Source organism: Caenorhabditis briggsae (assembly GCF_000004555.2).
Source record: "Caenorhabditis briggsae complete genome, chrIII, whole genome shotgun sequence".
In the NCBI taxonomy this organism is placed as follows: Eukaryota; Metazoa; Nematoda; class Chromadorea; order Rhabditida; family Rhabditidae; genus Caenorhabditis; species Caenorhabditis briggsae.
The window spans coordinates 14,085,671-14,111,994 of NC_013490.2; the positions used below are offsets into that span (position 1 = coordinate 14,085,671).

Below are 26,324 nucleotides of genomic sequence, written 5' to 3' on the forward strand. Positions count from 1 at the left end.
TCTTTGAATAAGTCTGAGCTAAGCGGTCGCCTAGACCAAAAAAGGTGTCTTGACTTTGAGCTTATGCATCTCAATTCTTGTAAAAAATATCAAAAATTTGTCAACTAAAAGAATGTTTATCATATTATCAGTAACATTTTATCAGTTGACTACATTTTGAGATCTCTCATAGGAGCCGAGATAAATGAGCTCAAAATAGACAGTCATTTAGAGCGCCGCTCCCTCTGCGCCCTCCGGCCCACCGGCTATCACAGGCAATTGCCAACTTTGACCCTATTTATGTAGTTTTCAATAAAAGATATCAATAGTTGTCAACCAATAAAATGTTTACCATGATATCAGTGACATTTTCTCAGTTGACCACTTTTTGAAATCTCTTACAGTAACCGAGATAAGTTAGCTCAAAGAGCTGGCGTGAAAAAATTCATCTAGGTTCCACGAGGTGCTTATTTTGAGTGCCTCATGACGTCTTCAGTGCATTTTCATCATTGACTAATCCTACTCTAAATTAAAGAAGTATCTTCCTCGAAAATCAGAAAAAAAAATTGTCTGGCTTCATTTTCTATATAACGTTGTCTCCTGTTTGCACCCATATTTGTTCATATGCTCCGTGTATTGCTCATGTTTGTAAAATCCTAAAAAATTTTGCCAAGCCGTGCGCTAGGTGCTGTAAAAGGCGAGATTCTCAAGTTCTGCAATTTTTAAGTCACGAAAATTTGTGATTCTGAGAATTCGAGATTCTGATTTTTAGTATTTTTTGGGCTTTTGAAGAGCTCTTGAAAAGAAAAATCTCATTCTAAACAACAACAAAACAAGAACTTTATTCAATTTCCTCACTCGCTCTTTCGGGGCGACAAATTTTAAAGAGGAATCTCGTCTCCATTTTCTCCTTTTTTCCCATCTTTTCCAAAAAGTCTGGCCATTGTTGTGCTTATTGTGAGGTGTCTTCGTCCCCTTTTTCAATCTTTTATCATGCAAATTTAGATTTTTTGTAAGGACATTTTTTTTCTCAAGGTACCTATATGGATATTCCTGTTAAAAAGCTATGCAAATTTTCCGGTCAATTTATTTTTTAAAAACTGAGAAAAAAGAAGAAATTGATTTGGAAATTGTAGTCTATTAGGATTTTCAAAATTCCCACTTGTTGAAAGTTTTTCCAGTTTTTCCGATTTTCCTGAAAATTCTGAGATTCAGAGATTTCAGAATTTCAAAAAAAAGAAAAAGAATTTTGATTTCTTGAATTTTTCTAAAATTAGCTCTCTAATCAATTTTTTTCTGAAAATTTACTCTGATTGTGAGATTTCTCAAAACAGCTTTTTGAAAATTTTCACAAAACCTCTTTTGGGTTTTTTGAAAATATAATTTTTTTTTCGAAAATCTAGAAGTTACCTAAACATGAAAATCCATTTTTAATCTAAAACACATATTCTATGCAATTTCTAACCATTTTCTGCTAAACAGAAATCCCATAAATAATTCAGTTAGATATAAAATGTGTTACTTATTTATTTGTTCTCCCGTTTCTCCCTCCTATGCTTCAAATGGAAAGATTTTTGCTCACCCAACTGGAATATTTTTATTCGTGGTAACAAATTTGGACTTCCAAATGAAATCATTACTTAGATTGGAATTTCAGAAGTTTTAGAAATTGTGAATAAAGCTCAAAAATTCAAAAAAAATCCCCAAAATTCGAAAATTTCCCGAATCATCGAATTCTCAGAAATTACAATATTTAGAAGTTTCAGAGAAATTTGAAGGAATTCATATAAGGAATGCTAGAATTCTGAATTTTCAAACATTTGGAATTTCTAGATGTTCAAAATAATATTTTTTGAAATTCTGAAAGGTTCTCGATTCCAAAAATTGAATGTTCAAAGAAGTTGAAAAATCTGAAAACGAAATTCTCAATTTTGATTAAAGGGGGACTCCGGTCAAATTTTTTATTGCATTAAAATGTGTTAAAATTTATCTATTTTCAGAATATTACTGCGAAAAAATTCGAAAGAGATCAGAAATCCCCGAAAAACGCCGTTGAAAAGGAAAAAAAAAAAATCAAAAAAAGGTGTCGCCGAGGGACGAGGATTTTCAGTGAGAAACCTAGGCCACGCGAGCGGCGCGACTTTCTTACCGGACAATTTTTCCGGATTTTTTTCGCTTTTATCTCCGACAGGTAAAAAACGTTTAAAAACACTGTCGGCCATTTGAAAATAATGCTAGCAGGCGCCGTGGCCTAGGTTTCTCACTGCGCGGCAATTCGAATCCTCGTCCCCCGGCGGCACCTTTTTTGAATTTTTTTTCATTTTCAACGGCGTTTTTCGGGGGTTTCGGATTTTTTTCGAATTTTTTCGCAGTAATATTCTGAAAATAGATAACTTTTGAAACATTTTAATACAAAAAAATTTTGGTCGGAGTCCCCCTTTAAATCTGAAATTTAAATTCTTAATTTTGATTAAAAAGGTTGATTTCAGAACCTTAGAATCTTTGAGAATATGATATTATGTGTATTTTTTATTTTCTCACACTTTTTCTTTTTTTTTCTTCCAAGTACATATATTTCTTGTCCCTAGATTTTTAGGAATTTTTTTCTCTCAATCTCTCATCCAGCAGAAAATAAATCATGCTGTAAAGTAAAAATAATCCTAAAGAGAATGCTGCTAATCTCTCTAATCTGATGTTCGATTGCTCAGCAGTAATTTTATTTTTATCGGCGCTGAGCAATCAGCGGGAAAAAACGAAAAACGACAACTAAATTAATCAAGTGGCAAAGAGAGATTTACTCTCCCTTTTTCCGTATTTTAGCAGTTTTTTTCCAGAATTTTCTAGATTTTTTCCTGATTTTCCCCCTTTTTAGCTATTTTCTGCCCATTTTCAGCCTAAAAATCTGGAAATATCCAGTAAAAATATAGCCGACATTTTAATTTTTTACCTCTTTTTTCCAAATTTTCTCTATTTTTGTCTTCAACTTCTAGCTCATTTTCAGCTTATTTTCAGCCTAAAAATCTGAAATTTCAGCTCCAAAAAAAAATGGCCAAAAAAGCGAAAAACTCGGAGAAAAATGGACCAAGACATTCTGGAAATTTCTCACAGGAATCTGGAATTTCCGGGAATTTATGGCTGGCTACAGTAGTCCTAATTGGTGAGTTTTTTAATTTTATGTTTTCTGAATTTTTTGCAAAATCTGAAAATCTTCATTAACCAAATAAAAAAGTACACGTAATGATCATGAGTGAATTGAATTGAGAATGTGGGCGGGGCAAGAGAAAAAGGGGCGGAGCCTAAAAATCGTGATATTGTCCACGAAGTGGGTCAAAGCATCGGGCAAATGTGTCGTTCATGGTTTCGAAGAAGTGGCGAATTTCCTGAAATTTTGGAATTTTTGAATTTCGCGCCAAATCAAAAACTCTAAAAAACTAAAAAAATCACTTCCTGCTCTTCATGACTCCGTGATTCAATAACTGCCTTGTAGTAGTGCTTCAGAGAGCTCAGAACTCCGTTATCCCGTAATCTTTGAAGAGCTCTGAAAAAGTGGGCGTGGCCTAGGAAAAAGGGGCGGAGCCTACTCTTCTTCAATATCACTTCTCTCGTCTAGAATAGCTTGTAGAGCTTTTGGTGGTCGATTTCTGTGTAGCCAATCATCTAATTCGGCACTTTTTCGGTTTTCGGAGAGCTGAAAAAAGGGCGGAGCTAAAAAATTTTGACGTCTTCTGAATACAGAATCCATTTTTCAAAAAATTCGCCACGTTAACCTTGCTTTCTATAAAAATTTCTGTTACTTTGATATCCATATCGACTATGTATCGAAAAATTTGAAATTCTGAGTTCAGAAGACGTCAAATTCCACACTTCGCCGATTCTAGTGGAAATTGGTATCAAAATGTCAGGAATTTTACATAAAACCAAGTTGACGTGGTGAAATCTCGATTTTGCAAACTTCCGAAAAGTTATACCCTTCAGAAGGGTTTCCTTTTATAAAAAATTTCAGAATCCCAAGTTTCAGAATCCTGTATAGAAACTTTTTTTTTAAATTCGTTATGTTTACTTTGTTTCCCATAAAATTTGCGTCATTTTGATACCCATAGTGACTATGTTTCAAAAACATTTAGAGATTCTGAATTCAGAAGACGTCAAATTCCAAACTTCAACGATTCTAATTGAAACTGGTATCAAAATGTCAGAAATTTTACAAGAAACAAGATTAACGTCACTAATTTTCATGAAAATCTCACCTTCTCTCTCAAAATCTCGTCAACGTTGTCAAATTTATTTTCGTAAGCCGCCAAATCCAAATCAATTCGTTGCTCGAAATTCAAGGATTCTAATGCATGTCTGACACATTTTGGTTCCATTGCATAGCATTCTATTAACTTCTTCTTTCCATACATCCAAACGTTCAGATTTTCCCAAATTCGCGCCCAAATTGACATTTTTTCAGATTCCGACAGTTTTCTGGAATGTTTTGCACTATTTTTAAGGTCTTCTTGATTCTGAGAACATTACCTTTGCGTGAAGTACTGTTGAATCGCTAATTGATCAATTAGTGGCAAATATGGACGTAGTTGTTTGAGCCATACGGATCTTATGGCGTTGTAGACTGACGCATTCTGAAAAAATACAGAAATCTCATTTTAGAGCCATTTGTATAAAAATTGGTGACGTTAAAAATGTTTTTTGTGAGAGATCCGTTGTTTTGATACCCATATTGCCAGGGTTTCAACAACATTTAGAGATTCTGAAATCAGAAGACGTCAAATTTCAAACTTTATCGATTCTAGGCAAGATTGGTATCAAAATGTTAAAAAATGCATGGGAAACAAGGCTAACAAAGTAATTTTTTCGCTGAAAATGCTTTTTAAAAAAAGTTATCTTACTCCGAAATTTTAACTGAAAAATTTCAGACTCCATTCATAGCTTCAAAAACATTCCTAAATTAGTTTTCGCGAAATTTGGTAACGTTAAAAATGATTTCCATTAAATTTCAGTTGTTTTGATACCCATATTAACAGGGTTCGAAAATTTTTTGGATTCTGGATTCAGAAGACGTTTTTGGATTCTGGATTCAGAAACTTAGTATCAAAATGTTGGAAATAGCATGAAAAATAAGTTTAACGTCAATATTGTTGCTAGAAGTGATTTTGGAGAAAGTTAACTCACATGATACCCGTTAACGACATCTACCGTAATTTCATCGAACTTTTCCAAATTATCGATTGATTGTACCAAAGTTTCATTGATTCTTCCCAATACATTCTCCTCTTGATTCAGTTTCACTTTCGCATCAATCACAAATTTCAATTTTTCATAAGTCTTCTCGGTCATATAATTTTTCAGAACCTCTCGATCTTCTGTAGGCAAATCTAGCACAAAAATAAATAAGGGTAAATAGGTTTCTAGTAAATTGAAATTCAATTTTCCCTTGAATTCCGAAGAGTCTGGATCGTAAATTGTGCCATTGGAATTCAGAAGCGTCGAGTTGTCGTCCTGAAAAAAACATTTGAAGGAAAATGATAACGTTAATCTTGTTTCTTGCAAACATTCCGTTATTTTGATACTAATTTCGATAGGATTCCATGAAGTTGGAGTTTTGACGTCTTCTGAATTATTCAGAATCCAAAAATATTTCGAACCCTTGCAATATGGGTATCGAAACGACGGAAATTTCAAGTGAAATCAGGTTAACGTTATGAATTTTCGTGAAAATCAAATTAGACGGAATTCAGGAATTCTAAAATTTGTCGTCTTCTGAATTCAGAATCTCAAAAAAAAAAGAAAATTTTGAAATCGACTGAAATTCAACGTCGATTCTGTTTTTTTATTAAATTTACGTTAATTTGACACCCATATTGCCACAGTTTCGAATTTTGACGTCTTCTGATTATAGAACCTATCTTCCGAGAAATTCAGGACGTTAACCTTGTTTCTTATGACTTCCGTCATTTTGCTATCCATATTGACTATGTTTTCAAAAAATTGAGATACTGAATTCAGAAGACGTCAAATCCCAAACTTCACCGACTCTAGTCAGATTTGGTATTAAAACGTTGGAAATCGCATGAAAAACAAAGTTAACGTTATGAAATTTTGCGAAATCTAGATTTGAAGGAATTCTGGGATTTTATTTTAAATTGGACGTCTTCAGAATTCAGAATGTCAAAAAATTCTGAAATCGACGTCCAACTTGTTTCCTTTAAAATTTTCGTTATTTTGATACCCATATTGCTATGGTTCCATATTCAAATTCTGAATTTCGCGGATCCTGAATCCAGAAGACGACAATTTCCGAACTTCACCATTCTAGTCGAATTTGGTACCAAAATGTTGGAAATTGCACGAAAAAGCAGGTTAACGCTATGATTTTTTCCTAAAAGCAACTTGAAAAAATTTTTAAAGGATTTACCATAATCAACAAGACTTCATCTTGCGTTTTTAATCTTTCGATGTCTTCTGGCCCCTCTCCACTCAATTCTTCTTCTTCTTCACTATTTGTAGATCCCAAATTCATCATAAAAAGGAAAAGGAAAAAAAGAATTAGACGGATTTTCATGGGTATTTTTTGACTGAAAATTTTGAGATTTTTGGCTAAAAAACGAGCTTTTAGTAGTAAAATTGGCAAAAAAAGAAGAAGAAGAAAAAGGAGAAAAAATCTAGATGTTGTCAAGGAAATTGACGGAAACTTGAGTGGAGATGAAAAAAAAAATAGAGAAGGAGAGATTTAGAGAAACAGGGAAACATGGAAAAACGAAGAAGAAACAATGGAAAATATGATGTTTGAGATTTTATAAAAAAGGGGGAAAAACAAGATTTTGAGATTTATGGAATCTGGAATCTAGAATCCATGAGTTCGGATTCCAAAATTTTAGAATCCAAAAAAATTTACAGTCTTGGAATTTCAGAATCTAAAATCCTGGGATCCGAAATTCAAGATTTAATTTTCAGAGTCTAAGTCTCATATTCCGAAGATTCAGTATCTAAATTTCAGAATCCAAGAATTCAGAATCTTAGAAAAAAAACTTTTTCACCTGTTCTCTTTTGTCCAATTTTATTTTTTGCTCTTTTCTCCGGAAAAAAAAATTGTGCTCAATTATTTTTTTTTGGCACATGACCACAATTTTTTTTCAATTAAGAAAAGTTCAAAAAATTTGTCACATGTTCTCAAATTCTGGTATTTTTGGGATTTTCAAAGTTTTTCAGCAATCAGTTTTGAGATTTTGAGAGTAATTAGGCAATTTTGAAATTCTGGGATTTTTCCGGATTTTAAGAGCTTTTAACTTTTCGGAATATCAGGATTCTTGGGAATTTGAAAACAAGGAAGTTCAGGAATTTCAGCATTTTTAGGATTTTCTGATCTAGAAATTCTAAGAATCTGAGAATTCTCAAAATACGAAATTCTGAAATTGGCGAAAACAAAAAATTCTAAGAAGTAAATATTTTAATTTAATTTCGAGATTTCAAATTTAGTATATGTTTCGTAAACAAAAAATTCAAAAATCGATTCCAAATTTTTAAAAAAATCCAATAAAAAACTGATCAACCAAATTTGAAAAAAAACTATTTTCAAATGTTCAGGATCACAGAGAGACTTTCATAAAAATGGTTATTTGAAAAATCCTGAAAAATCACATCATCGGAAATGTCCAAATTACCAAAAAAAAACCAAATTTCAAGAAACTTCTCGAAAATTTCCAATAAATCCATATTAGACTATTTCTGAAGTCCATATTGTATTCCATTTTCACTTCTTATTAATCAGAAGCCAAATGATTCGAGAGTATGGGAAAACGAGAGAGTGGTTAGAGAAAAATAGGAACAGGAAGAAGAAGGAGATAGGGTAATGACCGATAATAATGATGTGATAATGACGAGGATGATGATGGGATGGATATATGTAATACGTAAAAGTGAAATATACATAAGAAATCTAGAGGAAATTTGTACAACATCAAGTGTAAGTCTAGAAGAATACCGTAAAACCTCTAATAGAAGAGCACCCAAGCTTGTATCTTTGAGCCGATTTTTCTCGCTCCCTGTTGAAGATATAAAAAAGTTGACATTTTTTTAGTTGATCACATTTTGATATCTTTTACACGAGCCGAGATAAACAAAATCAAAGTTGAGGGGAGACAATTTTAAAATCGAGTAAGTCATACAAAAATATTGGGTTCAAATAAATTTGAGTAGAACTTTTTTGAGTTGTGCAATTGGAGGGTGTTCAAATAATTCAAAAAAAACTGGTTCCAATACAGCTGAGAGAGAGAGAGCAGCACACAATAAAGAGCAAACTCGTGAGAGAAAGAGAAAGAGAGAGAGAAAGAGAGAGAGAGAGAGAGAGAGAGAGAGAGAGAGAGAGAGAGAGAGAGAGAGAGAGAGAGAGAGAGAGAGAGGGAGAGAGAGAGAGAGAGAGAGAGAGAGGGAGAGAGAGAGAGAAAAGGAGGAGTAGTTGCACTTAATGAGAAACGGATGACCTCGATTATTGAATGGGAAGAAAAAAAAAAGAAGGATTTACAAAAACTACCGAGAGAGAAGCATACGTTTTGACAGCTCTGCAACCTTATGAATTGCTTGAACTTCATTTGAGATTTTCACTCTAAAAATGTATCTTATAATCTCGAAACCATTGGAAAAAAGTCCCGAAAGTGGTTTTCTCCCAAGGTGAAAAAATTCCCCATTGTTGCAGTCTATCTATAGGACACTTTACCATGACGATTTGAAAGTTTTAAAAACAAAATACAGCTAGATTTTGGTTTTTTTTAGTCTGAAGAAAGATTGAAGAAAAGAGCACCACTCATATAGCAACCGCGTAGTTCAGGTCGTCCTTCAAGTGTGACCCTATTTATCTCTGTGCTTGTGAGAGTTATCAAAAAGTGGTCAACTAATAAATTGTTTCTTATAATAAGATGAATATTTTGATAGTCAACCAATTTTCAATAACTCTCATAGAACGCAAGATAAATTGGGTTAAATTTGACACTGCCCTATGTAGTAATCGGTATCAATAGCTCACAAGGTCCCTTAACTTCGACCCAGTTTATCTTGGTTCCTGTAAGAGATATCAAAAAGTGGTCAACTAATGAGTTGTTTCTTATAATAAGATAAATATTTTGTTAGTTGACCATGTTTTGATATCTTTCACAGGAAATGAGATAAATAGGGTTAAACTAGAAGGTGCGACCGTGTAGCTCAAATTTCCTGATAAAAGCCTTGAACTTTTAAGAATGCTAAATTTGGAGTTTACTCTACCAATTTTTTGGATTCAAGTTCTTCAAATTTTAGTTCTTTACAAACCTCTCGAGAACTATGTACATGACCTACATAAAATTTCCTAATTTCCTCGAGAATGCAAACAATAAGTAGGAGAACCAATGTCTCTGGAAACAAAGAATAATGCAACACACAGAACAAAACTTCCTGTATTCTTCTTCTTCTTCTTCTTCATTTCTGATGGTTTGTGTATTCTGATTCAGACGACGTGCGACGTCTCCACCACTTCATATACTATTTTCTGTAGATCGGGAGGCAAAAAAGAGGCGGTTTTTGACATTTCGTGTGTGTGTGTCCTCCTCTCTCAAAGTCGATAATTACAGAGGAACTGGATGATGTGTTGGTTTTTGGGGCGAATTGAGGGAGAAAAAAAGAGGGAGAAATGAGGAAGTAGGGGACATCTGGATGCACAGACACACATGCAAAAGGTTTTGGTTCAATTACAGTGCACACTCTAAGAATGTTTACCGAATCGTTAACTTAGAGCCTATATATCTCAATTTCTGTAACAGATATCAAAAAGTTGTTAACTGTCAAAAGCATCGTGATATCAAAAATGTTTTATCAGTTGACCATTTTTTGATATATTTTACTGGAGCCGAGATGAGTGAGCTCAAAAGGCACAGCCAAATAGAGCCGCCGCTCAAGCTTCTCTGCGCGGCGGCTTAAACGGTGACCACAAACAACCGTTAAATTTAGGCTTATATATCTTGGTTCCTATGAGAGATATCAAAACATGGTCAATTAACAAAATGTTTATCATATTATAAAGAACATTTTGTTAGTTGACTATTTTTTGATATCTCGTTCAGGAAGCGAGATAAATTGGGTCAAAGTTAAGGGCTTTTCTGAGCTACACCGTTGACACCGTTGACACCGTCTACACCGTTAACTTTTGATAATCTAGCTAGCTTAAATTTTTTCTCGAAAATTTGAAAAAATCGATTCTGAAAAATTCCATCAATTTCAGGACTCTTCGTTGGCTTTCTCAACTATCAGCACATCTACACACTATTCGAAAATGACAAGCATTTTTCGCATTTGGCGGATTTCGAAAGAGAAATGGCCTATAGGACGGAAATGGTACAGTACAGTAGTACACCTAAAACTACAGTAATCCTTAACTTTCAGGGTCTCTACTATTCCTATTATAAAACCATCATCACAGCTCCTTCGTTTTTGGAAGGTGTGCAATTGATAACGAGGGATACTGTAACTGAGCACGGACATCAGATCAATACGTTGAATCGGTTTAATTTGTATCCAGAGGTAAGGGGACTCAAAAGTGGGGAAAATAAATGTGTTAATCGTGTTTTTAATATGTTTTAAAATAAAAAACAATTTGATACTAATTTCGATAGGATTTGGTGAATTTTGGTTTTTGACGTCTTCTGAATCAGAATTCCAAAAATGTTGAAACTAGGGCAATATGGGTATCAAAATGACAGAAATGTTATGAGAATTCATTTTAACGTAGAGAATTCATTCTAACGTAGAAATTTTTATTGTTTGACGTCTTCTGAAAAAATGATGTTGAAATTTTCTAAAAAATTATTCTGGAGCATTTAACTTCATTCTGAAGCAAACACAGCAAAAATTAGTACGTTCACAGTGTTTCTCGTAAAATTTCTGACATTTTAATACCAATTTTGATAGGATTCGGTATATTTTCAAATTTGACGTCTTCTGAATTCAGAATTCCAAAAGTTCAAATTTTGATTTTCAGTTTTCTACAAATTTCCAACTCTTAATTAGGTTCCCCATCAAATTTCCGTCGTTTTGATACCCATGTCGCCCTTTTCCCATGTTGAAAAGTTCAGAATTCCAGAATTCTGAATTTAGAAGACGTCGAATTTAAAACGTTCTCGATTTCAGTCGAAATTGATATCAAAATGTAGGAAATTGCATGAAAAACAGTTTAAACGCGACTGAATTTCATAAAAACCTCGAACTTTCAGGTTATCCTGGCATTTCTGTACCGCCCATTCCGTGCATTGGCCAAATCTGCCAACTGGCAAGTGGAGACGTGCTGGCAAGTGAATCGCGGAGACTTGAGACCTGTGGAGAGTTGTGAAGGCATCGGGAACCCACATTACTTCTATATCACTGGAGTTTTTGTAGTGGCTGGTACAGTTGCCACGTCACTTTTCTATTTGGGTGTTTTGGTGAGGTATGATTCTGAATATTTCATTTCTGGTAGTTTTGATGACGTCAAAGTTGTTCCTTATAAAATTCCGGTTGTTTTGATACCCATATTGCCACAGCTTCGAAATGTTATGAATTCTGAATTCAGAAGACGTCGAAAACTAAAACTTCCCGAATTCAATCGAAATTGGTATCAAAACGTTGGAAACTTTGTGGGAAACATGGTTAACTTCCCATTTTCTTGAAAAGTCGAAGGGGATTTCAAAAATCTAAAATCAAAAATTTTCAGCGATTCAATTTTCGGAGGAATCCTCTCTGTTTTGTGTTTCGCATTCAACCATGGAGAAGCGACACGTGTACAATGGACTCCGCCATTACGAGAAAGTTTCGCATTCCCGTTTATTATAGGTCACATTGCGATTTTGACCTATATCATTAAGTAAGTCGGTTTTCTGAATTTTGTAGACGCCAGAAATTTTTCTAGAGAAGACTTCCTGAAAATTGATGACGTTAAACTTGTTTGTCGCTCAATTTCCGTTGTTTTGATACCCATATTGCTTTAGTTCAAAATTATTTGAGATTCTGAATTCGGAAGACGTCGAAAATCAAACTTCGCCGATTGGGGTCGAAATTACTGTCAAAATGTTGGAAATTTTGAGATGAAAACGGTTAACGTTGTCATTTACAACAAAATCTTATCAGAAATCTTCTAGGCCAATTTGAAAATTTTCTAACCGCTCATTTTATCAATTATAGCTCAAAATTCATCAAAATTTTAATTTTTTTTTTGCAGATATAGAAAATCCAGCACCGCCCACCTTCTTCTTCTTATCTCCGCTGCCGTTCCAGCTCTCCTATTCTGGCAGTTCACCCAATTCGCATTTTTCACTCAAATTTGCTCGATTTTCGCGGCTTTTTCAATGGATTTGGTCCCGCTGGACACTGCAAAAACTATAATCAAATCTCATCTGAGTGCATTTTTTATCAGTTTTGTGATGCTCTTCGGAAACGAGATGATGATCGCCGCCTTGTATTTTCCCAGCATTTGGGCGTTGGCGGTAAGTTGAAAAGTTTTTTTTTAATTTCTGAAAATTAATATTACCACTTTTAGACTGTAATCTACATCTCCCCAATGTTGGCTGGAATTAGGCTCCGCCCACTTTACCTCCTAATTTTGGCACTGATTTTTGGATCGATCACTCTTGGACTCAAAGTTGGATTTTCAAAGGGATTGGGGATTGAGGATGATGTGAGTGACTAGAAAGACTACAAACGATAACAATTACAAACTACAAAGACTGCAAACTACAAAGACCACAGACCACCTAGTAACTACTAAATACCAACTGAAAACTCAAACTTACAAAGACAATAAACTACAAACTACAAATTACAAACTACAAATACTACAAACTACAAAGACTACAAACTACAAAGACTACAAACTACAAAGACTACGAACTACAAATACTACGAACTACAAATACTACGAACTACAAATACTACAAACTATAGTGACCCATTCCAACTACCAGTAGCTTGAATGTTGGAATTCAGTGAAAAACAAAGACTATACATAGACTACAAACTACATCTACAAAGATTCTAAACTGCAAATCTTTCAGGCTCACATCTTCGACATTTTGCGCTCGAAATTCACGAGTTTTGCCAATTTCCACACAAGATTGTACACTTGCTCAGCGGAATTTGATTTTATACAGTATGCCACAATTGAAAAATTAAGCTCGACTCTTCTGATTCCATTGGCTCTTCTCTCAATTGGAGCATTCTCTTGGGACTTTTTGAGCAAGACGAGTTTATTATGGAGAACTTTGGAAAATGAGGATTCGGAGTATGGAGAGGTAAAAATTTGAGTTTTTTGTAAAATTTCTGACATTTTGATGCTGATTTTGCTAGGGATTCGTGAAGATTGGAATTTGGCGTCTTCTGAATCCAGAATCACAAATTTTTCAGAAAATAACTTAATTTTTGACATCAATCTTTGTTTTCATGAAATTTCCGTTGTTACGATACCCATATGGCCACAGTTTCAAAATTATTGAAATCGGACGTATTCTGAATTCAGAATTTCGAAATTTGGAAATCCATTACAATATGGGTATCAAAACAACGGGAATTTTATGAGAAACAAAGTTAACGTCACTAAATCCTATAAAAATGATCTTAAGAAGATTGATGAGCACAATCAATTTTTTTCAGGTCATCTACAATTTGGTTCAATTGATTTGTTCCACTACAATGGCTGTCCTGATCATGCGTCTCAAACTTTTCATGACACCTCATTTGTGTATTACTGTAGCTCTTCTGGCAAACTCCAAACTGTTGGGAGGCGATAAGATTGCGAAAACCGTACGATCTTCGGTTTTAGTTGGGCTGGTTGCCATGTTGGCTTTCAGAGGTAAGAGATTAAAATCATTTCCAAAACCCAATGTTATTTTTGAGTTGCTCATAAATTTTTCCGACCTTTTCATATCTATTTCGATGGAATATTGATAGAATTCTGCATTCTACACCGTTTTGGGCTTTTCCAGGCCAATTAGGCTTTCTTTTTTAGGCTTTTCAACCTTTTTTGAATTTCCAGGAATCCCCAACATCCGTCACCAATTGAATATCAAAGGAGAGTACAGTAATCCGGACCAGGAAATGCTATTCGATTGGATTCAGAGCAACACGAAACAAGGTCCCGTACGCACTCTAACAGAACGCAACAAGCAGCCAACTTTGATCCCATATAGTCGACTCGATTCTGGTGAAAGATATCGAAAAGTTGTCAACTAAAAAAATGTGTGACATTTTATGATGAACAATTTAGTAGTTAACTACTTTTTGATGTCTTCTACAGAAACTAGATAAATACGGTCAAAGTTGGCAGTTGCTTGTGGTCGCCGCTCAAGCCGGCGGGCCGAAGGGCGCAGAGAAGCTTGAGCGGTTGCTCTAAGCTCAATTATCTCGGCTCCTACAAGAAATATCAAAAATCTGTCTACTGATAAAATGTTGCTCATATTATGATAAACATTTTGTCAGTTGACCACTTTTTGATATCGTTCACAGGAACCAAAATAAATTAGTTTTGAAAAGATAATCAAATTGTGCAAAAATCCAATTTCTTCCAGATGCGGTGTTTGCTGGAACGATGCCAGTGATGGCGAATGTGAAGCTGACGACACTGAGGCCAATTGTCAATCATCCACATTATGAGCATGTTGGAATACGGTAGGTCAAAATTTTTTCTAGATAATCAATAATCGACTTTTAATGTTTCAGAGATCGAACATTGAAAGTGTACTCAATGTTCAGTAAGAAACCAGTTGCTGAAGTTCACCAAACGATGAAAAAAATGGGTGTCAATTATTTTATATTCCAATTAATGAATTGTTCAAACGATGAAAGGAGGTGAGATTTTTTTTTGAAAATATCTGAAATTCTGAAATTTCAGAGAATTTCAAAAAAAATAATTCCAGGCCCGAATGTGTGTATCGTGGGATGTGGGATGAGGAGGATCCCAAGAATTCTGCCAGAACTTCATTATGTGATTTGTGGATTTTGGCGGCAAATTCAAAAGATAATTCTCGGATATCCCCGTTTAAAATTGTCTATAATCCTAATAGAAATTATATTGTGCTGAAAATTTAGGGCTTTTACTTTGAGCCAATTTATCTCGCTTCCTGTAGAAGGTTATAAAAAGTGATCAACTAATAAAATGTGTAAAGTTTTATGATGACCACTTTTTGATATATCTTACCGCAACCGAGATATAAGCGCTCAAAGTTGACGGTTCGGGGAGCTCTGCATTTTTCCGTAAAAATATCAATAGAGCGCGTTTCCTTTGTTTTTCAGGGTTATCTTTTTTCCATTGTTTTATATTGTTCCAAAAATAAACCGGTACTTTTTTTGTTACAATTTTCGACTTCTCCAAAACACCAAAAACCAACAAAAAAGAGAGAGAACTCTCTTTTATTTACCTGGCAGATGGCCAGGAATCTTTTTTTGTGTGTGTTTCCGTTTTAACAAAAAAAAACAGTGAAAATCAAAAAATACAATAAAATGTTAGGATTTTCAGAATTTTCAGAAATTTCAGATTTTTTTCAGATTTGCACAGAACATCGGAAAGCTTTTTCAGAGTCATAAAGTTAAGCGCCCATTTGTCTGTTTGTTGGTTTGTCCAGATGTCCGTAAATAATATATTTTTGAGATGCTTAGAAAAATTTAAAAATCCCAGTTTTCAGGAATTTTTAGAAATTCCAAAATCAAAAATTTTCAGAAAATTCCGGAAGTTCTAAATCATCCGAAAATCCAGAAAAATTGAAAATTATGACTTCTTCGAAAATGTGAAGGTTCTAGAAAATCTGAAAATGGCAAAATTCCATAATTTTAATTTTTTTTTGTTTGTCAAGATGTCTGCGAAATTTAAAAATCCAATGATTCTGCGTTTTTCATATTTTCTTCAAAATTTTGTGAAATTTCTTCCAAAAGTTTACAATTCTTCGATATTAGAAATTCTCCGATTCTTCTAAATTCTGCCAACATTTTAAATCTGAAAAATCCCAAAATTTCAGGGTTGCAACCGGCCGGGCCGGGCCGGGCCGAGATGATTTTTTCTCCGGCCCGGCCCGGCCGGTTCGGCCGGTTCGGCCCGTTCGAATTTAAGAAAAAACAGAAATTATTGAAGAATTATTTGAATTTATTTCTTAACAAGTAGCATAACAATGTAAAAACCGTATAAATGAACAAGGGGAAACAAAGAAATGGAAACCGGGGGAGAAAATTAAAGCTCATATCAACCAATCCGACAAAAAAGATAGAAAAGTAACATAAAATTAACTAGAAAAATCACTACAATTAGTGAGAGAATCAGTCGAGCCAGTGTGGAAATTTCGTGGCTATTTGCGAACCCAGAACGACCATCTCCACACGCTTTTACAGTAATCTTGTTCTTGTTTTATCTAACAAAAACGACGCAGTGCTGAACGTAGTCTCACACATGGCTTCACTGGGAACAATCGAAAAAACGAAAAGTGCTGCTGAGTACAGTCCAGGGTATTCGAATCTTTTTCTTTTATTCGTTTGTTGAAGGATCGATTCGTTTGTTGAAGGATCGTAGTACTCGGAGAGATATCTTGAGATTTCCGAAGAAGTAGATGTTGAGTTCGCTTGGTCACTGACCGCATGATATAACTTTGCAATTAGATTTGACTTCTGCGATGAGGTGGGTTGAGTAGTGGAGGGAATAGCTGATGGCATTAACTTTGTGACAAGATCAAATAAAAAATAAAAATAAAATTGCAAATAAAAATGGCGCGCGTTCAAATATTAATTAATTGCCGGCCGGCCGGGCCGGGCAGGGCCCTGGTTTTTTTCCCTCGGGCCGGCCCGCCGGCCAGCCCGTCAGATTGCAACCCTGCAAAATTTAACTTTTCTAGAAGTTTAAATTCTCAGAATCCTCAAGGTCCCAAAATTTCAAAAATCTTGGATTCATAAACATTTTCTCATTCTGAAAACCTTCAAGACTTCAAACTTCAGAATCTAAAAATCTGAAATTCCAAAAACCATACAACAGCATTCTAGAAATCAACAATTTCGCAGAAACTCCTTTCTTTTCTGCAAAATAGAACCCTAGTCAACATCAGGTGCCAAAACTACCGTAACCCATTTTTTGTTTTACTCTAGTTGTGTTGACTCGGAACGATGTCCGAAGAGGCCACTTTTGAAAGTCATGGGGTCTAAAAATAGCGTACTCGTTTTGTCTTTTTTGAATTTGAAAATCCAAAGAACACTCAAATCTCAAAGGTTCTTAAGTCCTAATTTCGTCTATCGGATACTGAAAATTCGAAAAATTCATAAACTGGAAATTTTCAGAATTTCAAAATGCTAATTATTGGAATTCCAACCATTCGGAATCTTCTGAAAGTAATCAGAATTGAAAATATTTTTTAACGAATCTCCTGGAATACTTGAAAACTTTGTAAAAAAAATTTTCAGAAGTTCAGATTCACAGAATCCACCAGATTTCCAGAATTTCTTAAAATTCCAAATGTCTCCACTTTTTGGAAATCTTGGAGTCTTTCAATGACTTCGAGACCCTAACAATCCAAAATTTTGAAAATCTGAAAACCTAAGAACTCCAATTTTCAGTTATTCCTGAAGTTCAGAACCATCTGGAAGTAATCAGAATTTTCAAAAAACATTTTTGAGGTTTTCTTAGAATACTTGAAAATTTCAGAATTCCTTCAGAAGTCCAGATTCTCAAAATATGCCAGATTTCCAAAATTTCGTAAATCCTAAAATTTCGAAAATCTTGGAAATTCAAAACTTTGAATTTAGAACTTGTTAACCTTCTGAAAATCTTAAAGTCTTAGATCTTCTGGACCCTAAATCGTATAGTTTGAAATTCTGAAATTCTGAAAACCTAAAAAAAACATCTTCCAGAAATCCCCTATTTGCTCCTTCAGTTCTCAAACACCTGAAAAAACATTCTCAAAAACCTTAATCTCCAATTTACGTACTTGCTCATTGAGCCCCTCCAGTATCCCCCCAAAACGACACAAACAGAAAAAGAGAGATGATTTTCAAAACCCGGCATCTCTGCGTCTCTTACTCTCTACAATCAACAGAATGTTCTCGAAGAACAAATTTGCAGCGCAGAAAGAAAGCGAGCGAAAAAGTGGTAAACAAGAAAAGTCGCTTTTCTCTGTGCACTCTCTCATTTTTCAGTGCTCTCTCTCCTCTAGTGCGAAAAACATGATCATCAAAAGTCGTCGTTTCTCTGCGGTCTCTCGTTCTCTAACTTGACACGTGGAATTGATATGGGGAATTAGATGATCGACCGCCCATTGCGTACATGAGAAAAATAAGAAAAAGGACAAAACGAGTACGCTATTTTTAGATCATATGACTTTCAAAAGTGGTCTCTTCGGACATCGTTCCGGGTCAACACAACTAGAGAATAACAAAAAATGGGTTACTGTAGTTTTAGCACCTGATGTTGACAAGGGTTCTATTTTGCAGAGAAGAAGTTTCTGCAAAATTGTTTATTGCACTTTTGTTCTCTTTCTAGAAGGTGTGTTGATTATGGTTTTTGGAATTTCAGGTTTCTAGATTTTGGGTTTTTTGAGGTCTGGATTTGCAGAATAGAAAAATGTTTCAGATTCAAAGTTTTGTGTTCCCAAGATTTTTGAAATTTCGGGATTTAACAAAATCTGGGCAATGTCATATTTGGAGGTTTCTAAGAATTTACTTGAAAAGTTCTATATTAGGAAACATCTTTCTGAAATTCTTGGATTATTAGAAAAATTTTGAATAGGTGGAAATTAGTTCAAAATAGGTTCCAAATGATTCGAAATGACCCACAAAAGACCCAAAAAAGAGTTTTGAACGTTTGGAATAGATTCACTATAGTATAGTTTTAAAGCGTCCCAAGGAAATAGGAAAAATTCTGAACTTCGAACTTTGAAGAACGCACTTTGAGCTCAATTATCTCGATTCCTATGCAAAATATAGAGAAACTGTAAACTAATAAAGTGATTATCAGAATATGATCAATATTTTATCAGTGGACAGATTTTTGATATTTCTTGTAGGAGCCGAGATAATTGAGCTCGATATGCACGCAAATGGTGAGCTTCCATTGAGCATTCACGGTACTTTTGTATTTTAGAGTTTTAGACTTTTAGGTTTGGAGTTTTTCAGATTTAAAAGTTGGAAGTTTTCAAGGTTTCCAGAAGGTAAACTTGTTTTCCTAGATTTTCGAAGTTTTGGGATTTTACGAAATTTGGATGAATCATATCTGAAATTGCAATATTTAGCTTTTTGAATTTTTGAAATTTTCCAGTTTTTGAAGTTTCCAATTTTCCAAATTTAAAACTCCGATTATCACAAAAAAAACAATCTAAATTAGAATGCTCTTTGGATTTACAAATTTTGTAGACATCTAGACAAACCGACACACAGATCAACCCCATTTTTCCTAGAGAAAGTCTTGGTTTGTCTGGAAAAATGAGGGTTATGAATTTGGCTAGAAAAAATTTGTTTATGAAAAAATCTGATTTTTTCGGAATTTCTGAGATTTGAAAAAAGTTTGAAATTTTTTAGATTTCCTAGAACCTTTAAATTTTCCGAGAAAATTCAAAATTTTACAACACCAGGCTAGCCATGGTTATCAGGAAACTGTTTCCACTAATTGCTTAGATAATTAATGACGTAATTAACTAAATATCTGGGTTCATCTGATGTTTGATGACGTGGCAGGGGAACACTTGCACCCAATTACTGCAAATGATAAGAACACAAAAAAAAGTTAAGGTGATAAGATTTGATAAGAGGAACACAAAAATCAAGAAGTTGTTCGATTGATTTTGAAGGACGTGCAAATTGACAGAAAAATTCAGAACTACAGAATTTTGAGATTTTTCTGATTTTTAGAATATTGGAAGTTTTCTCCTGAATCCATTTGTCTGTTTGCCGGTCTGTTGAGATGTCCACAAATTTGGGAAACTTTGAAAATTGCAAAAATTCAAATTTTGAGATTCTATCAACTATATCAGGTCTATCGTCTTATAATAAAAAGTAACATTGAAAATGGTCAAAACAAAAAGTTCTCCCCACCGCAGTAGATCAAGAACCAACACAACCTGATATGCAAACATTCTGATAGACATAGTAATAACAAAAAAAATATGACGTTAATTGGTTGTAATTATTGGTCCTTAAGTTTCAGTTAGAAAAATGTGTGAAAATCACATGAAAAGAGTTCAATGGGATTGCATTTTTTTTTCGAGAACTTTCTCTTCTCTTCAAGTAATCTTATCAAAAAAGGATTATGGCCTAATAAATTAAGTCAGGTGTCTTAGGGAATTTGAACTTTTTGGATTTTTGGAAAATTCGCTCTTGGTAGTTTGTTATAAGCTAGCGATAAGACAACAATTAAACGGGTTTGCAGGACAAACAGTTACACAGACAGACAATAGATGATATCATTTGCATAATGATAGTGTTCGGCGAATAGCTTAGAAGATGCTATCTCTAGAAAAATCTTTATTCTAGCCAAGATGTATACGAATTTACAGCAAACTATAAACTTATTATTTTTGCAGTTGATCATTTTTAGATAGCCCTTTTGGTTATTGAAATAGATGGCAAATAGAAGCTCTCCCTATACCCCGACTTTGAGCTCAATTATCTCGGTTCTCATAGGAGATATCCAGAAGTAGCCAACTGATAAAATGTTATTCATAACATCATCAATATTTAATCAGTCGACAAATTTTTGATAGCTTTTATAGGAACCGAGATAATTGGGCTCAACGTCTATGTGCATTGTGGCCTTCCTTTAGAGAGAATGCGGTGGACAGGCGTCTTAATCTAACGGATGCTTAGCCAGTTCTGGACAAAATTAATATTAAATGATAGCAAAGTTGAAGTTAATCTTTTTTGCAGTTGATCATTTTTCGATAGCTCTATTAGTTTTTGAAATATAAGTTAAAGTCGGAAGGGTGCTTCAACATGCTTCCCGCGGGATAAAAAAGTCTCAAAGCAACATTCTACAGTTTTTATACCAGTTTATAGCAAATTTTAAGCCGATCATTTGTGTAGTTAACCACTTTCCAACAGCTCTATTAGTTTTTGAGATATTCTGTCAAATGTGAAGACCTCCTTTGGGAAACATCTGCTACCCTGAACATGTGTTTGATCTTTGAAGAACTGTTTTTCTTTCTTTCTTTTTTCCTTTTGTTTTCGGTTCCAGTCGGAAACCCCCTCTGTCTTCTTCACGTGTGATCGGTGATGTTGCCAAATACACAAGAAAGATATTTTTAGGAGTGACTAACAAAGTGATAGTGATAGTGATTGGGCAAACGCTGAAACTTCACGTGAAGGGCAAATGGCAACTTGGCCAGGTTCAGATTCATCGAGGAGTCTGGGTCAAGTGATGTTGTTTCGAAAAAGTTTTATGAATCACAAAACGGAAGGAGAAATATCAACAGTCTTTGTTGAGATCAACATGTTCGATGGTCAAAATTGTTGGTGTTCGACATTTTGGAGAAGCTAGCATCAGAAAAATGCACATATCTCAAAATCCAGCAGAGCGATCAAAAAATGGTCAACTGTAAAAATGATCAGCATAAAATTTTCTTCAAGTTGGTGTATAAAATTTTTAAGATTGAGCTCAAATAGCTGAGCTTCGACTTGTTGAACATGCGTCGCCGATAGTGAGACTTGTTGAATTGAAGTTTTGATTTCAGCGCGTAGCTGAAAAACCAGCAAAGCTATCAAAATTTGGTTAACTAGAAAAATAATCAGCATAAAAATTGCTACAAATTGACTGTGTGAAGACGACCTAAAATGACTGAGCTTTCGCTTGCTGAACAGGCGTTGCCAAAAGTTGGCGACATGTCGAAGTTGTCTTTCGATGTCACCGCTTAGCTCGAAATCCAGCAGAGCTATCAAAACATTTTTAACTATAAAACTTATTTCCATGAAATTTGCTTCAAAGTGATATATGACTCGCTTTAGATTCAGCTAAAATCGCCGAGCTTAGTCTAATTGGACGTGCGTCGAAGGACGTGATACTTGTTGAAGTTGCTTTTGGATTTCAGCGCGCAAATCGAAAACCAGCACCTATCAAAAAACTATCAAAAAACGTTTAACTAAAAAAATAATCAGCATAAAATTTGCTACAAGTTGGTATACATATCGTTATAGTAAACTCAAGATCAGTCGCTGTACAGCTCCTTGAACGCTATTTTTGTGTTGCTCTCTGTTATGTTTTTTCCAGATCTCTGAACTCAGAGGCTTTGGGCCAAAGCTCTCCCATTAATCTTCTGTACAGCTAACAAAAACTTAATCGTACTATTTTGTGTTTACCCCTCCAACCTTATTACTAGTATATCCCTTTTGACATCAATTTCATCACCTCCCACTCTTTCCATTCCGACGTCATTGATCTTAGTCCCTCTCCCGAACCAAAGAAAGATCAGCTGTTCTCTTTTTTCTTCTTCTTTTCTTTCTTTCTATTTTTCTTCGTCTTCAACCACTGACCAACCCCGCAGGCAACCATCTCAAAAACCTAAAAAACAGATTCTCATAGCTCTGTGTTCTTTGAAGATCAACTAGAAAAATAGATTTGATCTATCTCTCCCTCTGATCACATCATCTATCCCTTTTGTCGTCCAACGTCTCTTATATTCGTTTCCGGAGGGCCTGGGAATCTAGCGAAGACCGAGAGAAGACAGTGGGCGGAGTCCTAGAGGGGTCTAGTATTAAAGCGACGGGCCCTTCTTGCATTTTCGTCATTCCTTATTGGCTCCTAGGGACTAGGGGCCTACTGTACCTCTCCTAGCTTCATGCAGAGCGCTATGCGCCTTTAAATTTGCTCGTTCTTTAATCCCTATGGGTACATTCCTCCTCTTGTTTACAGCTTCCATTGGCAAACAAGCCCCTCGTGACTTTTCCAAGCTCCGCCCCCTGTTCTTTAAAAGCCATACACACTTTTAGAGTTTGCTCCTGTCTCCTTCTTTTTCAGTTCCCAAAATTTTGAACTCATTTTCAACCCGAATACGTCATTAGATCAAGAAATGGACGGAGGGGTCTGTTTTTGCAATAGCCCCCGCCTATCTTATCTTTTTTTAACGACTGTTTACTATGTGTCTCCTTTTTCTCTCCCGATTACTAAAAAGAACCTCTTGCCAGTACTGTCAACTTTGCTACTTTCAGATTTCCCGCTTTAAAAATGGTCCTTGTCATCCCAACAATCCCATCCGTCGCTCCAATCAACTGCGAGCTCAGTTTGGACTCCGGAAGATGTATCAAGTACGTGGCAACCAGAAATTCGAATCCGAAGACTCATGTGGCCGAGGAGTTGCATTATACACTGAGGAAGAATAGTCATCAAGGTAAGGAATAAGAAATAAGACGGGCTTCAAGGACCCTGGAAAATTAGGAAAATGAATAAAATGAGGTTCTAGAGCCCTAAAATGAAGAAAAATTGCCTTCTAGGACCCCTAAACCCTAAAACATGCCTTAACAAAAAGGCAAAACAAGATTGCCCCAAACCAGGATCGAACTGGTGACCTTTAGATCTTCAGTCTAACGCTCTCCCAACTGAGCTATTGAGGCGACGGGGGAATAGAAGGGTGATAGGCATAAAAAAAGGAGTGAGTGGTGGAGGCCGAGAGAGGGAGCGGGGCGTCTCGAAAAGAAATTTTGAGAGAATTTAGAAAAACAAAAATTTAATATAAGGTTGAGAATTCGTTTTTTCAATGCAATTAAAAAAAAGCTACTTGTTTTCAGATCACCATGATGATTGGGAAGGCGTCAACACCATTTGCCATACCATTGACAATATAATGAACGTCGAAATGGAAACCGATTTCTTCGATGGAAAATCTGTTCTGGAAATCGGATTCGTTACCGGACTCCCATCAGTTTACGCCTTTGAAAATGGAGCTGATGAGATTGCGATGCACACTATCGATAAAACAAGTTTGGAGCTGTACTGTAAACCAACGCTCAAGAGAAACAATATCCCTAAAAATAAGACCAAGCTCACTTGTGGAACAATGGAAGAGCTCAGAAACTTTTTGGGTGGAAAGAAGTACGATATCATTTTGGCACCGGATCTTCTCAACCGCTCCGAAGCTGAGTTTGAAGTTGTTCATGAGATTTTGCACCAAGGATTGTCCTATGATGGCATTTGGTGAGTTTTAAACTATTGAAATAGGTTAGCTAGGTAGATTCTAGGCGATAAAGACCCTCTAAAGCTAATGCAAAAACAGCAAAAAGAAAAAAAAGAAACTGCCCTGAACCAGGATCGAACTGGTGACCTTTAGATCTTCAGTCTAACGCTCTCCCAACTGAGCTATCAAGGCACACACCTCCTCTCCCCCCGCTTTGCCCCTATCAAGCCTCTCGTTTTACAGTCTCTTCTCTTGCCGTACACACTATCCAAACGTGGATGGATCGTTGAATGCGTTCCTCCAACTGGTCAAAAGACGTCGTGAATTCGAGCCAATCGAAAGATGGTCGTCCCCAAGAACCGACATCATTCAGCAGAAGGTCTTCCAACTGACACGTTCGCTGTTCTAGTTGCCGGGAAACTTCTTATTGATTTATTCTGTATAAACCCCCCTGAAACCGTACCCAATTGGTACCAAAAACGTATTATAATCCCTTCACCCTCTGATGTTACGGTTAAAAACAAACAATCACTCATTCAAGTTTTACTACTAAAACCCTTTCTTTCCAATTGAACGTTTCCATCAATCTTTTTGATGATTCAGAACTTAATAAATTGAGATTTTTTATTGAAAATGTTCGGTTTTTGAACTTCCAGACTTCCAGAAAAAAAATACTTGAATGCAACAGGTTTATTGAAAGGTCCCAAAAATGAGAAAATCCAAAAATATAAAAATACACACACAGCAAACAATTGTCAGTTGGTAAAGCAGAAAAAGTCATGGTCCATGATCATAGACCCCAACTGATTAATACAAAATATCAGCATCTCCACCATACGATCCATATTTTATCTCATCCTGAGGTTCACCAACTCTCTCGGCTCCTGACGCTCTTCCGAAGCGAAGAAAGTCCTGAAAAAGATCATTATCAACTTTAGGAACTTCAATTCCCCTTACATTTCTCCTAGATGGCCCAATCAAGCTTAGCGCCGCGTAGCTCTTCTCTTCGCGTTTCGGGTTCGGCGTCGAAATTGAAACGGGCGGCGTTTGAGTGGTCACCGGCGCCTCGTGCACACAAATTTTGTCAATCATACAGTTACGGTTGAAGGTGAAAAGGCACGGCACAAATAGTTGCACTTCTCGACAGATTGGCGCGGATTTCTAAGGATGTTTTAGTGGGGGAATAGGTTTAGAAATGGTTTAGGAGAGTTTAAACTAGCTAGGTGGGCTCTGTAAAAGTTTAAAAAGAGATTAGAAGCAAAAAGAATCGAACTTTTGGCCTTTAGATCGATAGTCAACTCTGGTATCCACTAAGCCAGACGGGCAAAGCGCGTGGACGGCGGCAACCAGTATAAGAAGGGGGAGAAAGTGGCGCAGAACTGGAGGGCGCCATGGTGCGTTTAGCTCAGGCCTGTGCGGTAACAAAATTTTTTCAGCAATTCGGCAACTCGACAATTTGCCGAATATTTTTCGGCAACGTTCGGCAACTCGGCAATTGCCGGAAAAAAATTTCGGCAATTTCGGCAACTTACGGCAATTTTCGGCAACAAAAGTTTTGCGTCATTTTTTTGGTAAAATCGATACGTAACTCACCTGAAAATGCTTCTATCAGGCTCAGAACTACAGTAAATGTGTTTAATAAGTTCCTTAAAAAAGTAATTACAAAAATTGGCAACTCAAGACCACATTTTTTATTCAAACTATTTCTCTTTAGCAATAGAGGCTATTCCAATAGTTGAAAATATTTGTTCCGATTGTGAGTTTTGAAAATAGTGCGCTCAACTTGTTAGGCAACTCACGACACACGTTCCCTAGAGATTTGAGACAGATTGGATAATTTTTTGATTAGTTGTGACTCATAATATCTATTTTTCTCCTATGCTCACATATTTGAAGCCCATTTTTAGATCCGATGCAAGTATTTTTGATGATTGTTGGGACACATTTCCTCTAAGATTCACTCTGAGGGATGATGGTGGCTCCTGGACGTTTCAGAACCCGACGTTTCGGAACCACGACGTATCAGAACCGGACAGTTCAGAACCCGACGTTTCAGAACTTTTCTGCGTTTTTGTATAGTGGTTTTTGCGCACCAGATGAGCATTGCTCATTTCAATTTTGTGTTTTTTTAAAAACTTTTCAAGAACGATGTCTAGAAGTACGCAATAATTTTTCCGGCGAATAGAAGTCTCATTATGAATGGTTAATGACATCGTTTTTTAAAAGTTCAACTTT

General features: G+C 35.6%; 4 protein-coding genes and 2 non-coding genes across 6 annotated transcripts; 2 read left to right on the plus strand and 4 right to left on the minus strand.

Annotated features, from left to right (window-relative positions):
• Positions 1-3,024: 3,024 nt before the first annotated feature.
• Positions 3,025-15,054, plus strand: Cbr-dpy-19 (the record flags this gene model as incomplete). Its single annotated transcript, XM_002642982.1, has 13 exons — positions 3,025-3,136; positions 10,226-10,338; positions 10,387-10,524; positions 11,214-11,425; positions 11,690-11,839; positions 12,194-12,458; positions 12,512-12,649; positions 13,026-13,262; positions 13,621-13,819; positions 14,003-14,101; positions 14,535-14,634; positions 14,686-14,814; positions 14,883-15,054. 13 exons carry the CDS (start codon positions 3,025-3,027, stop codon positions 15,052-15,054), a joined length of 2,064 nt encoding a protein of 687 aa, XP_002643028.1.
• On the minus strand, positions 3,276-6,499 carry CBG22937 (the record flags this gene model as incomplete). The annotated part of the gene is made up of 7 exons (XM_002642983.1): positions 3,276-3,359; positions 3,424-3,517; positions 3,561-3,667; positions 4,227-4,446; positions 4,498-4,601; positions 5,152-5,478; positions 6,395-6,499. The coding sequence occupies 7 exons, from the start codon at positions 6,497-6,499 to the stop codon at positions 3,276-3,278; spliced, it is 1,041 nt and encodes a 346-aa protein (XP_002643029.1).
• An 8,089-nt stretch (positions 15,055-23,143) lies between the features above and the next one.
• On the plus strand, positions 23,144-24,498 carry CBG22935 (the record flags this gene model as incomplete). The annotated part of the gene is made up of 3 exons (XM_002642981.1): positions 23,144-23,306; positions 23,704-24,109; positions 24,333-24,498. 3 exons carry the CDS (start codon positions 23,144-23,146, stop codon positions 24,496-24,498), a joined length of 735 nt encoding a protein of 244 aa, XP_002643027.1.
• CBG28152 lies at positions 23,457-23,529 on the minus strand. The gene has a single exon. It is a non-coding gene (tRNA).
• Positions 24,209-24,281, minus strand: CBG28988. The gene has a single exon. It is a non-coding gene (tRNA).
• Positions 24,499-24,896: 398 nt separating the features above from the next.
• Positions 24,897-25,181, minus strand: CBG26101 (the record flags this gene model as incomplete). Its single annotated transcript, XM_045244654.1, has 2 exons — positions 24,897-25,001; positions 25,047-25,181. 2 exons carry the CDS (start codon positions 25,179-25,181, stop codon positions 24,897-24,899), a joined length of 240 nt encoding a protein of 79 aa, XP_045100573.1.
• Positions 25,182-26,324: the final 1,143 nt, after the last annotated feature.